General features: G+C 46.7%; 7 protein-coding genes across 7 annotated transcripts; 1 reads left to right on the plus strand and 6 right to left on the minus strand.

The window, feature by feature from the left end:
* Positions 1–1,400: 1,400 nt before the first annotated feature.
* On the minus strand, positions 1,401–2,180 carry BDV38DRAFT_232121 (uncharacterized protein; the record flags this gene model as incomplete). The annotated part of the gene is made up of 4 exons (XM_032053011.1): positions 1,997–2,180; positions 1,877–1,941; positions 1,717–1,803; positions 1,401–1,652 (listed from the first exon to the last, which is right to left on the minus strand). Coding segments are annotated over exons 1-4 (286 nt in total), but the record flags the coding sequence as incomplete, so codon positions are not given.
* An 894-nt stretch (positions 2,181–3,074) lies between these two features.
* Positions 3,075–4,049, minus strand: BDV38DRAFT_276907 (uncharacterized protein; the record flags this gene model as incomplete). The annotated part of the gene is made up of 3 exons (XM_032058359.1): positions 3,075–3,439; positions 3,471–3,857; positions 3,890–4,049. The coding sequence occupies 3 exons, from the start codon at positions 4,047–4,049 to the stop codon at positions 3,075–3,077; spliced, it is 912 nt and encodes a 303-aa protein (XP_031919901.1).
* Positions 4,050–4,426: 377 nt separating this feature from the next.
* On the minus strand, positions 4,427–5,341 carry BDV38DRAFT_3555 (uncharacterized protein). The gene has a single exon (XM_032063213.1). The coding sequence runs from the start codon at positions 5,315–5,317 to the stop codon at positions 4,562–4,564; it is 756 nt and encodes a 251-aa protein (XP_031919902.1). The 5' UTR covers positions 5,318–5,341; the 3' UTR covers positions 4,427–4,561.
* An 850-nt stretch (positions 5,342–6,191) lies between these two features.
* BDV38DRAFT_276909 (uncharacterized protein) lies at positions 6,192–6,703 on the minus strand (the record flags this gene model as incomplete). Its single annotated transcript, XM_032058360.1, has 2 exons — positions 6,192–6,580; positions 6,637–6,703. 2 exons carry the CDS (start codon positions 6,701–6,703, stop codon positions 6,192–6,194), a joined length of 456 nt encoding a protein of 151 aa, XP_031919903.1.
* A 717-nt stretch (positions 6,704–7,420) lies between these two features.
* BDV38DRAFT_266966 (oxidase ustYa family protein) lies at positions 7,421–8,438 on the plus strand (the record flags this gene model as incomplete). Its single annotated transcript, XM_032056504.1, has 3 exons — positions 7,421–7,730; positions 7,795–8,282; positions 8,325–8,438. 3 exons carry the CDS (start codon positions 7,421–7,423, stop codon positions 8,436–8,438), a joined length of 912 nt encoding a protein of 303 aa, XP_031919904.1.
* A 376-nt stretch (positions 8,439–8,814) lies between these two features.
* Positions 8,815–10,777, minus strand: BDV38DRAFT_289672 (putative transporter; the record flags this gene model as incomplete). The annotated part of the gene is made up of 5 exons (XM_032061310.1): positions 8,815–8,911; positions 8,961–8,977; positions 9,037–10,411; positions 10,508–10,531; positions 10,581–10,777. The coding sequence occupies 5 exons, from the start codon at positions 10,775–10,777 to the stop codon at positions 8,815–8,817; spliced, it is 1,710 nt and encodes a 569-aa protein (XP_031919905.1).
* Positions 10,778–11,639: 862 nt separating this feature from the next.
* Positions 11,640–12,953, minus strand: BDV38DRAFT_266968 (putative aminotransferase; the record flags this gene model as incomplete). The annotated part of the gene is made up of 1 exon (XM_032056505.1): positions 11,640–12,953. The coding sequence occupies one exon, from the start codon at positions 12,951–12,953 to the stop codon at positions 11,640–11,642; it is 1,314 nt and encodes a 437-aa protein (XP_031919906.1).
* Between the last annotated feature and the right edge of the window lie 403 nt (positions 12,954–13,356).

The raw sequence follows: 13,356 nt of genomic DNA on the forward strand, positions 1-13,356 counted from the left end.
CAAGTTCAACAGTGACAGGAAACTGCCTAGTCTCAATTATGTATATACTATGATTTTCCAAGAGAGACCTTTGTGTCTCGAACCCGGCACAACATCTGCTAGCACCTACAATCTTCGTATAAACCAACTGGTCAAATCTGTAATCGACCTCTAGGGGCCGAATACTAGATGATCGGCTTGAAGACCATTTGATTGAATCTAACTACGTGGTAGCTAAACGGAAGAAGTAGGGGTTGACCGTCAAGTGGTCCGCTTTGTGATAAAGCTGGCAGATGAAATGACGGTGACAAAATCCTACCCTATATCAATCCGAAATTAGCCCTACATTCTCGGATATACTATCCGTACGACCCTAGCTTCATAAAAAAGCTTTGGCCATTCATGGTACCATGCATGCAAAGAAATATGATATAAGGCTACGGCTCAGCCTTTCATGATGGTTCTGCCAGATGGACAAGCGGGTATACTCGGTGCCGATATCTCGGCCGAAGCTTAATTACAAATTTGGTGGGCGCAAAAGTACATACGTTTAGCTCTTGGGCGCTTGTTCCCACTGTGTATTTGTAAATGTTGTGGAGGCTTTTAGTGGGTAATTGGCTCCACTTAAACTCACTGGCTATTCTTCAATGTGGATACGCCAACCTTGGCTATTTATTTCGGATTTGTTTCCCGGGCATCAGAATCAATCTAACTATACCTTTTATGCGTGGAGATCAGGATCGGTTTTTTTTTCTTTCTTTTTTTCCGTTCGGTTACAAACTAGTTCAGGACAGATCTCACTGGTTAATGCCTATGAGCACTTGATTTTCATGCCTATCAGATCTTTGTCCACTTCTTTTCCATTTTATAGGCTGCACTACTTACCAAATCACTATCTGGCTAAGCTAGCAACAAACATGCAGGGTAAATTACATCACGTTCCGGACCGCGCAACCAAACTGATAGAAGAAGTTACATAGGTGAATATCATTTACTACCCGTTTACTTATGGAGATTAGTGACAGATGTGCATATGAGCCGCTAATGTATGGCCGTACAGCCACTCTTGTTGGATTACAGCATTTCTGACTTCAACAAGGAAGAGAGATCTGAATCTTTGCCCCCAGCTTAAATTTCTCGCAAACAGGTCCATTGCACAACCCACTCGTCGTCTAGTACACGGTTATTCCCTGAACCTAATCTCCATTCATTCCACAATGTGTATACTAATCTTTCTTGCCCGCCTTCTACAACGGTCGGATATTTACTGGACAAGTCAAAACAAGGTTGCAGGCATTGCACGGCAAGATGTACTTGCAGGAGCTGTAACTCTGACTCTATGAGCAAAGTGTGGTTTGACAGACATTAGCGAACCATATATCGACCGAACGGTATCCACAGTCTATCCATCCAGAGTATTCGGACATTTCCCTATCCCAGATTTCCTAGCTTCTATGGAAGGTTGGTACTCCGTCTTATCTATATATACAAATGTCCTCCTGCAAGGCTCATGTTTGAGAGAGAAATGCTAGTATATCTCTATGCTTTAGACTAGATCTATAATGTTATACACTTCAAGTTCTCCCTGTAAGCGGCGAACATCAATAAGAAGACCATCGGCAAGTCTTAAGCCATCCATTTCAATTTCCGTAATCAGGCGTGGAACAACAAACCTAACCTATCTTAGTATTTGATTACCAAGGTTGTGCTTGCAAGCTTCAGGGGCTGGGGCCATACAATGCGTAATACACTGGAGGCAAGGATGCGGTCGGCAGGAAGAAGCTAAACTCTGTTGCTTCATGTACAGCCAGCCTCGCTTTGATCCTAGTGACATGTACGTCAGAGAAGTTTATTCTTGCGGCTGTAGCCATGAGGTGAAAGGGTGGGGAAGCAGTACATCCTCTTAACTTCTTTCTCGCAGTGACCAAATGACTCGAGAGTGCTGTGCCGAACGATAGCTAGCTATGGTATGGTTAGCATGTCATTTTGGAAGAACAGAGACGATGTTGCAACTAACATATCGAGGCATTGCCTAATGGCCGATATAGGTTTTCAGGATGGGAATCTGGTAACCACGCAACCAACCACCAAGATGAACAGCCATTGATGGACTGTAGATCGGACGGCTTTGCCGCTCATAATGATCCAGACCTCATGATAAATTAAACACATCTTATATACAAGATGGTGCAGTGCTCGCCATCGGTGTCTCGGTCGAGGTTGAGCGCGAACGTTCGGGGTAAATGGCCGTTGTGGCGGATGTTCCGGATGGTACCGATCGTACAAGCCACATCCCATAAATTAAATATCTTGGAACTTTGGAAAGTTCAACACAGCCGACGTTTTTACATCACGTACCGTAATTGCTGATTTCTAATCTTGCCTAGAATCACTCCAGGACTCCAGGATGACGCGCGGTGAATAAACGCTCAACTGTGTACGGCCGAGAGTTGATCTACACTCATCCGTGTCTAAACTTAATCTCATATTAGCACCCCAGATACCGTATATGGATCATAAGGAGGCTCAGTAATCATCTTGATTATTACTCAGGAGTACAACTCCTATGTATGGCGAAAACATGTAATTTGTTAGGTTCGTTGGCAACGAGTGTGGACAGAAACAACAGCCAGATTCAAACAACAACTTATTTAAGGGAATTGATACGGAGATGAGATCCTTGTATTACACGTTCAAATTATACAGTATGATAATAACTAAAATATGAAGTCGCCTTGCAATATACACATCATATTTACAATATTATATCGTGAGCCTAGGCACTAGAGGCTATCGGCTATTACCTATCCTTTTGATTATAAATTTAAGATCGGCTACAGGGATTCACGGTACGACTGTTAGTCAGAATACTAAACGCCCATGGCAGAGTTTCTATGCTTACTAGACGTATTATACAGACTTCAAAGTTGGATAGTTACCAATAGAAAGCGAGTCGGGTGACTCGGTCCATTGCCTCGCCTAAGAATCGGCCAATGACGAGATAAACTCTCAGCCTAGCAACGCCTAAATTAACCCAATATTACCACCTCCACGGAGAAAGAAGACAATCCTTCGTAATATCCTTTCACCCTGCCTCATGCCCAAATGAGCTTCGCAATTTCATCATCCTGAGTTCCAACTTCGTGGCCCTCCATTTCCTCGTTCCCCTCCCTATATCTCCATCTCTTTCCCATCACTTCCTTGAAGACCTCAGTGTCGATCTTACCACGCATGATAGTCTCAGAAAAAGACTGTGTCGGTTTAATCCCACCCAGAGGCCTGAGCGTCACATTCAGGTCAGGCGCAATAAACAAAACGGCACTCAGCCGACGGACGCCCAGTGTACGTCTAACCCGGTGTCTAGCTGCAGTGATCCGCCCACCACTAAGAATGACCGCACACCAGCCGGTCAAGATTACAGTGGCATCACCCGGAACAGGGACCCACGAACCAGGTGCGTCTGCGTCCTCGAGTTCAAGGGCAGGGGGTACCGTCTTGAAAGATTATAGTGAAGGTGCCATAGTCTGTGTGGGCGCCGCATCCATTTAAGGATTCAGAGGCAGCGGTGACGGGGTTATAGTCGCAAAGACGGAAGTTCATGTTGTAGGTACTGTGTGCGGCTATAGGATCGGTGCCAGCGATGATACTGAGAGAGGAGAGTATCGATGGGACATATTCCGTGCCGAGCGTGTTAAAGAAATCAAGAATGTCCTCAAGACCGTGTCCAGCTAGAGACTGCTGCAGAGAGGCTGGGATCGGAGCGACACACTTTGGAGAGAGGTCGATTGTCAATTTCTGGTCTGAAGAGGTCTTAATAGTTGCAGCTGTCTTGAAGATTCCGCGACGGGGATAGATTGCATTGAGCTTGGCAGCATCATCTGCATGACCGTATAGGTATCGAAGAGGGTACGGATACGGATGGCGGAGAATGGTGCGCTAACATCTAGCCTGACGCTGGCCGCAGTGGAGTTCAGTCCCAGGAGAGATACAGTGGGGGATTCTGATGCACTTGGCTGATAGACAATGGGAATAGCAAGTGGGTGGCTAACTGTAATCTGGGCAGTAGCCATGGCAGCTGAGTAAGTGGATAATACTAGTAGGCAAGGCAGGCAGGCTGAGGAGTGGAAGGAGAGTTGAGGAGAAGAGGTGATATTATGCCTTTATATAGCCACTTCCTCGCAGTTGAAATTCATTGTAAATGAATGTCCCGCTATTCAATTCAATCCTATTACGGTAGACCATAGCAATAGCAGCCACTCGGCAACAGCGGGATGCTATCGAAGTCGGAAAATTCAATATGTCTGTACTTGCAGCAAAATAAGTATATGCACTGCAATATTCACGTACTCTATAGTATATTCCCTATCATGTATTAAATTTGAAAAATAAAAGTCCCGAGATATCAGTTCATATCATACTCGTAACAGATTGTGCTGAATATTATATGATTTCTACACAAAGCACAAAGGTGTGAAAAGCAATCAATAAATGCAGATTTAGATGGTCACTAAATAGAGGTGAATGCTGTCATGATCTGAAAGTATAATATGCTAACGTGGACTTGGACCTGTCGTGTCCTATCTCAGTGGTCATGTTTATGCTTCTTCGCGGTCACAATCACATCTGAATGAAGCGCCACTCCAGCCTCCGTGACAATGGTATCCAATGGGTCCCGTTTCAAAAACATCATTTCACAATGATCCAAATGAGCCAGGTTATTATACCGATGCTCAATAATTGTCCCCTGTTCCACAGCTAGAAACATCTTCTTCCAATAATAGGCACAGTGAACAAGATGCCATTGGTGCGTGGTGAAAAAATGACCCCCTGTCTCAGGAAGCATCGAGACTTCCTCAACGGACAGAACTTGTGTTTTATTCTTATCCCCGTAGTATGGCCAGCTACCATCAGGGTTCGGACCTGCCTGTTCAAAGCGATCGATCAACTCATCGTTCCGGCACGCCGGAGGTAGCCAGGCTGCAGCGAATGAATCGTACCGACAACCGTTTGCAATGGCCTCTGCAACAGTTTCACCACAGTTGCACGATATTGGTCTCAGAGATCGAAGGAACCAGTACACTTGGTATCCTAAGTTCATGAGACCGATTCCGGCAAGGAGTATGAGAAAGGTTTGTTTGATAGGGGCTCGGTAGAAAGTCTCGCAACGACGAGGTCTTCTTGAGTGGTCAGGGGTGAGGTAGGCGTCGTCGACGCCATTTTCCCTTGGTATATCTGATTCAGAGTCTCGGGCGAGAGGAGAGCCGATATCGATACTTGGTCTATCGCTCACTGGCTTGTATTTGACCATCGAATGGCTTTCGATCTGTGTCCTCAACATTTTGCTACCCCTTCCGAGACTGGCTGGCTTAATATATGAGAATGGGTTGTTCGCAATATACAGTAAATTAGGACTGGTGTATTGGTGTATTCCGCTTGTAGTTAAAAATGAGGTGGGGGGGAGGGAGGAGTGGCTAAAGCATCCTTTCTTCACTCACCGATTATTTGCCGTCTGGAATGTACTAGCTACGTCTATCATTGCATGCATATACTTTGTGACAGTAATGTCAGGATCCTCTGACCGACTCCGGCATCCCTCTTGGCAAGTTAATCGGAGCTCCTTGCATGAACTTGAAATCGTCCAAAGTGGTGCAAGCCTGTTTTACGCAAGGGCCTATGTGTCACATTCATAGGTACCAGCAATTGCGTCAGATGGATGGTTAGAGGTCTAAATTTGCACTATAGCATGGGACTGGTGGTATGTCTGGCGCATGTAAGGAAATATAGCTTCGGTCACTCGTATTCTCATCTATGGCAGAGCGTACATGGTTCACGAATATTACGTGTAATATATAGAGAAAACATATAGAAATATGAATTACCACAGTTTACGTACACAGAAACTGATAAGCACCATTCATACGGAACTTAAGAGACTAGGATAACCCCGCGATGTTGAATTTGCTGTGGCAATTTCCACACGTAGCTAACTAGAGGTAAAGTAACTCTTGAATGAACTTCGAAATGACGAGGCAATCGATCATCCAGGTCAGGAAACCGGAAGTTGCATGCTAAGAGCCTGTCTGAAACAAAGAGCATAGAGGAGCGAGTAACACAGAGAAGGATCGTGTAAAGTTTGTTGCAATATCATCAGCACATTCTAAGTTCATTCATACTTTCATAAATGGGCTCCCTGAGCTTCGTGCTAGACCTTTTCAAGGATAGAAGGGGATCGCCTCGGCGTGCTCACTCCGCTTCGGGTAGAATGGGATAGCCTCCGCTTCCTCACTGCGCTTCGGGTAGAAGGGAATAGCCTCCGCTTCCTCACTCCGCTTCGGGTAGAAGGGAATAGCCTCAGCGTCTTCACTGCGCTTAGGGTAGAATGGGATCGCCTCAGCGTCTTCACTGCGCTTCGGGTAGAAGGGAATCGCTTCAGCGTCTTCACTCCGCTTAGGGTAGAAGGGAATGGCCTCCGCTTCCTCACTCCGCTTAGGGTAGAATGGAATAGCCTCAGCGTCTTCACTGCGCTTCGGGTAGAAGGGAATAGCCTCAGCATCTTCACTGCGCTTCGGGTAGAATGGGATAGCCTCAGCGCCCTCCACGGCTACATACAGAGTTGTGAGTATATATTGATCGGAAATAACAAGAGCTAGCCCTTACGAAGAGGAGATGCCATGGCCAGTGGAAGACCGATGGCAAGCAGCACAGTAAAGATGTTGAACTGCATTTTCCAAACGGAGAGGACAAGGTACAACTGGTAGAGATACGTCGGACCGGGGGGTCATGGAACTTGTGGCGTTTTGTAGGAACTTGTGTTCGAAAGATGTTTCGATATCTAGCACAATATTGCCCCTGAGGGGGCCTAATTTTATACCTTGGAGTTTCGTTAGGAATACCTGTCCTGCAAGACTTCTAACCAGAGCATGATGGAGTGTAGTCACGTCACCGCATGGCAAGGTTCGGTGGCAAGCTGAAAAACCACTCCTTACCTGCCGCTTCCCTGCTACTTGCTTTTTCCTATCATAGCCCACAACGTCATATAACAAACATCTCACTGAGGGCTTTCCAGCGGTGTGGTCGGTCACACTGCTATTACCCCTCCTTGATTCATGCCACATGCTGAATTTGTAAGGGACGACTAGACTTCGTGATTATTGGCATACAGTGGACATTTGGTTGTCCATAACAAGAAGTCCGATGCAATGCCAAACACAACTTCAACCAGCACCCACTTCTCTCAGAGATATCTACCCCTCCTTTCTTACTCTATTCGAACACTAGCATATGCGAGTCCAAATTCGAATGCTGACTGGGTCCCTCTGTGTTGCGGTGAACAAACAAGCAACCGCCACCTGATTCAGGGTCTCCGGTTGGGCCCTTGAAATATGGGTGAGATTAGTCTCTTGACTATCCTTTGCATCGTTCAGTCAAGCAGAAAGATATCATGTCACACTGCAAAACCAAGGAGATAGCAAGGACGTCCACCGATGGGGAGAGGAGCTTTTGCAAGGGCGACAGCGAAAGAGATTCCGAGAGGGGTCTCTTAACTGACTCTCTGCCAGCGAAGTCAGGGAATTGTTGGTCCTGCCCTGGTCCCGAACGGAAGAGACTCCCATGGTTAAGTCTTTGGATGATATGTTTAAACATCCTGATTTTCTGCGGCTCAATCTTATTCCTCTTATCACCATTCTCCAGCCGCGCCTGCCTCAGCCATCTCAGTGATCAAGACAAATGGAAAGCGACCTCGTATTATGGTAAGCTGATCCCACGAAAAAAGTGTTTACAAGCGGGAGAGCACAGGCTAAGGCACTATTGCAGCGCCTATACTAGAAAGATTTGATATTCCGCGCGTCGTGCTAACGACGAACGGCTCATTGTATGACTCCAAGCCGCCCTCTATTATGCGCATGCCCCAAGGCGATGAAGCCGACGCCGAGTGGTCCAGGATAAGCTCGGGGGTCTTCCCGATTTTAATGTCAGCGGACGAGGTCCGCAAGTTAGGCAAAGACCCGACCCTAGCAGTCCGAGTCCCTGATGAGTTCGGCTATGGGCCTGATGCATACCTTGCACAGACAGAAGTCTTCCATCTCCTTCACTGTCTTGATATGCTGCGCAAGGAGATCTCCTACGAGCACTACTATTACCCAAAATTCGGGAACAACCCAGATGCCCAGCACACGGCCCATATTACTCATTGTATTGATATCCTGGCCCAGTTTATCAAATGCCAAGGTTCTGTTGACGTAATTTTGTTTAATTGGGTTGGAGGCTGGGATCAACCTTTCCCAGACTTTATGAACAAACATGTATGTCGCGACTTTGAGGCATTACTGGCATACGTGAACGAGAACTCGGTTGCGACTGAAGTCTTCGAGGCTATGAAAGAGCCACCCGGTGACTACCCAGTTCAGCCGAATCCTTCAATAGCGCCATTTGTTCCTACAGCTGTTCCGGGAAGTTAATCACGTTAGTGTTCGAGAAATACCATCATTGATACTGCTGTGCAATATGAAGTGATATGCCCGTTGGGCGGAGCCCTTGCATATTAGAAATATAACACATAGAAAATAAGAATTCGATCGTCCAAGGCTCATTGGTAAGCTATTGCTGGACGAAATATCAGACTTGTGACCGGCGTTTATAAGTGAATTCTGCCGCACATTTTTCCGGGAAGGCATAGATATCATTGTTTTCTATGCCTTCGGCACTTGGCTCCTTTCCCGACACTGTTGTGCCTCTATAGATGTATAGAATTCATCCTGGTCGATTGTTGTATTTGTTCTGAGACTTTGAAGGTTGTCCCTATAGTGTCTCGGTTAACTTTGCACTCTCTATTCTTCACAGAGGACATACGCACTCAAGATTTGTGTTGGGCAGAAACAGGGCCAGGACAAATACAGGAACTGATAGCACCAGGGCAGCGATGCAAATATATCTAAGCGGAGTTAGTGGGTCATGTTGATCCCATTGTTAAGACAACGAACCCTATCACATCAGAATACTACACATGGATATTAGCAACCGGCAAGATATGAGTACTGACTTTGCGTCTCAACTTACTGCCTGACTGACGAGCAAACGCTCAGGCGTTCCCCATGCTGGTAAATCACCCGTAACTGAGTTGTATAGTGATTCAATCCTGGCTGTGTTGCTTCCGTCCTTAAGTCGAGCGTGGAGCCGCCCTCGGAACGTACCGGTGTAAATACCCCCTGCTATTGCACTCCCAATGCCTTTTCCGAGATGGCCCGCCATGAGGGTTATAGATGTGATTTGAGCCATTTCAGCGTGGGGAACAGCGACATGCGCAGCAATGATGAACACAGTCTCAATAGCGCCGGTGCCGATTCCTTGCACCACCTGTGTAGCGAACAGCGCTGCTGAAGAGCTAGTGTTACTCCTTATGTGCAGCATCGCGCCATAACCGGCAAGGCGAACCAGAGATCCAGCGATACCGATCAATTTATAAGACTTCATCAAGTACATCGCTAGTCCCGTGACGATACCAGCCAATCCTTGTGTGACATCTGCAGTATACATTAGAAATGATGCATTCCGAACTGAAAGGTGGCGAGCCACAAGTGACCATGGAAGTAGATATGTCTCCGCACAGGTCTTCCCAGCAGCATCCAAGCAGGATAGCGCAAAGACAATGACTACTCCTGGCATATGAAAATATCGTGCTGGTGCAACTGGGCTCTTCGCGATCCGTTTCTCATATGGGTACACACAGCATAGGGTAATTGAACCGAGTATCAATACGGCGCTCACCCATGGTGTTGTCCAGCGAGCTGGTGTTTCAGCTGCTACGCTCAAGGGCAGCAACAACATTGCGAATCCAGTCATGATGAGGAGAGTACCGCCAAGATCAATCTCAGAGAAGAATTGACGGAGAGTCATTTGTACCCTGACTGCTCGACCAGCTCGTTTCGCCCGTAGTCGTATGACCAGCATTGGTATGACGAGTGAAGCTCCGCAGACCGGCATAAGGATTGCAAACATGGAAATCCCCCAACGCCAACCAATGCCATGTACAACTGCTTCAACAATAAAGGCTGCAAACCAAGGGATGACCAAATAAGGCGCGTAAATGGCATTATATGCAAAAGCCCTCCATCGGCGGCTGGTAAAGTCAGATACCAGCACTGTGGTAAGAAGTGAAATCCCAGCTATGCCAACACTGTGCAATAGCTTGCCGGCTGTCAAGGTTCCCAAGTTCCGAGATTCCCCACAAAGAATATAGGATATTGTTAGTATAATGATTGTTAGAATAAATGCCGGCGCCCTACCCAGTATATCTGAGACTTTGGCCATCGGAAGCTTGCAAACGGCCGAGACAATACTGGAGGCGGTTGTTATGATAGCGAGACGCGAAAGTTGACCAAGATCGGACGTTGCATATGTCAAGTAGTTGTACTGAGTGGATATGTCTAGATCACTAAGACTTCCAAGTTACTTTGCTTTCTACAGGTTAAAGAACGTATCAAGTGACTGCCACGGATTTTTCCCCGTGAAGGCGGGTGACAAAACATACTATACAAGCATAAGAATAGCCAGTCTTGGCATGTCAGTGGGACGCTCAGAATTCCACACGATGCAAAACGTACCCGGCCCAAAGAGCATATCTTTCCTTCCAGCTGGTGGCCGTTTGTACGGTTTGGCCGTCATTAGCCCGAGGCGTCTCTATCTTTGATTCGCTGAGAGCAGCCTTCGATTCCAAATTTCCAGGCACATGGCGGGCAACAATTATATTCCCCAAGTTGTCTGAGGAAACAATGACTTCACTTTGGGGTGTGGCAGGCATGGTAGTCCCTAAGTGCAAACCGTCGGCTAGAAAGACACACAGCAAAAAAAGACTTGGGAGAAAATGAACCATGCGTAACAAGGCAGTCCCTGTTTCAAGTATCCTCGATATGGGGAATGAATATGATGTCCTACCAGTTGCGTCCAGTATCCTGTCTGGGCACCTTCCGCATCCGTGGGAATGTACGCGTAGAAAGGTCCGGGCCGTCATGTAGTTGCAACGCTGCATGGTAACTGAAGTGTCTAGATTTGAACGAGAATTATATCACTCATTTGCCTCTGTTACGCTTTGACGCGGCTACCATACGCGATGTCCGGCGGAAAGACACGTCTCTCGAGTCGCGATAACGGTAGTAGAGCAGATGTGGAACAAGAGCCAATAAAAGTCATGCATTCTTGGATTAAGGATGCTTAGAATGTATCAATCGCCAATCTATGCCATAGTAAAGATAGAGAAGATAGCAGCGAACCTTAAGCGTGCGTGGCAGTTGGGTTGATACACAACCACATCTTCAAGTGTAGTCTGGGTGAACTTTAGTTGTGTTGCAGATTTTCGGATCAATACTCCAATGCGGAACACAGAAACAAAGAGACGCACATTCGTCTTTGGTCATAGCCGTTTCATAATGTTTATATGAGACCTCACTGTTCATGAGGTCTCTAACGTATCCTCTGCTGTATTTGTCTTCTTCGCAGGATACGGCCGTACATGCAAGAGGACGTTGGTGAACTTAATATAGCCTTGGTTTTCTACTTTTCAGATAGGCAACTTCGGCTTCTTATCTAAATAGTCGCTATTGGCTCCAGGGTGAGATCGCTATGGTCGACAATGCCGTCATTCTCGAGAAAACGAACCCCCCATCCTAAACCTCAAGCGCGGCCATGATTCTGCGTACAGCCTCGCTCAGGTATTCTTGAGGCTGCGAGAAGACTATTCTATACCATCCACCACGCTCCGAGCCGAACAACGAGCCGCTAGCTAAGAAGACTTTCTTCTGTAGTAAGAGTCCCATGACCGTTTCACTAACATCTTCATCATCCTTGATTTCAGGGTGTAGTTCGCGATACTTCTTCCCGAGGTTCATCCAAATGAAGAATGCAGCGTTGGCTCCAGTCGAATATTCAATACCATTGCTCTTGAGCTGCTGCACAACGAACGCATAATTCTCTGAGAGCTTCTCGCGGTTCAACCGGATATATTCATCCGTGAAATCGACGTCTTCGAGCAGGAGAGCTACCAGGTGCTCCGACACCCCCGATACATAAGAATATAGGCCAACATTCCTTAATGCAGCCAGCATATCACGATTGGCTTGTGAGATGATAACGCCCAGTCGGAGACCATTGGCACCAAAGTCCTTGCTCACGCCCCAGAGGACATGAACAAGCTGGGGATCAATAATGCCTGTCAAGTCGAGTGAGAGGGCAGATTCAAAGTCCACAGGCGTAGGACTCTCGTCGACGGTGTTCTTCCAGACGGACAACGCATATATCTCATCACTAATGAAGTGCATCTGGTATCTCTGGCAGAGTTCCATCAACTTCACTAGCACGTGTCTGGGGTAGCATCGTCCTAGTGGATTGTGAGGATGACAGAGTGCCAACCCCTTTACTTTCCGTCCTGTCGTTTCTTGGAAGCTCAATAGTGCTTGTTCATACTTTTGGACTGCCTCCAAACTGAACGGATCACAGTCATCAAAATTCACGGGGACAACTGTTGCTCCAGGTCGTAGTGAAATATCCGGTATAAACGTCCCATAGTACGGTCTTCCCAGAAGAATTGCCTCGCCAGGTTCCGTTATCGCCCAAGACACATGCTCGATTGCCGATGAAACGCCGTTGGTAATGAACAGATGACTGGCGTCCACCGCATGCAAGGGGCGAAAGTGTCGGTTGATAAAAGCGGACACAGCACGTTTTACTCTCCCTGACCCAGTAGGTCCATCATTATACGTGAGTAATTTGGCAGGCAGGTCGAGTTGCCGGTTGATGAAACTCAACAGGTGATCATGCATCAGGACATTCTCCGCAACACCCACATTCACATATCCATTTGGATTGGTCTTTTCACACCATAGATCGTTCATCACGTCCCACATCAGGTTCTTTGATCCTGCTACGAGGGCACTCTGTGCCCTGTGGGAGATGGTCGAATGTGTTGTTTCTGACTGCGACATTGTGGACGGTGGCATGCGTAGAGAACGTAAGCGACGTTGTATTCGCAAACCAGGTTTTAAATCCGACAGGCTCTACCGAAAATATATATTGCTAAAGATCGAGGATTCCTTCAAGGTGAGTCAAATTTGGGGAAGAACTTGGGTATACTTCCACAACCGACTTCGGCGTTATAACGGTTACGGACGGTTACATTCGGGTGGGTCTCCGAGGATTGACCGAGAAATTGTTATCTAATGAATTTGGAAAAGCTTCTTGAAACTTGGGTCGTATATGTATATGTTAGCCAAGTACTAGAAACCCTGGTAATTTGACGTATTCTACATGATATGATTATAGGTTATATAGTATTACGTAGAAATGTAGAGATAGTAATGAAGACGCAACCGTTGGTCTTAATTCTAG

This window comes from Aspergillus pseudotamarii (assembly GCF_009193445.1).
Source record: "Aspergillus pseudotamarii strain CBS 117625 unplaced genomic scaffold BDV38scaffold_1, whole genome shotgun sequence".
Lineage (NCBI taxonomy): Eukaryota > Fungi > Ascomycota > Eurotiomycetes > Eurotiales > Aspergillaceae > Aspergillus > Aspergillus pseudotamarii.

Coding starts and splice junctions, on each gene's coding strand:
- BDV38DRAFT_3555 (XM_032063213.1), bottom strand. CDS start 5,317: ATGTTGAGGACACAGATCGAAAGCCATTCGATGGTCAAATACAAGCCA.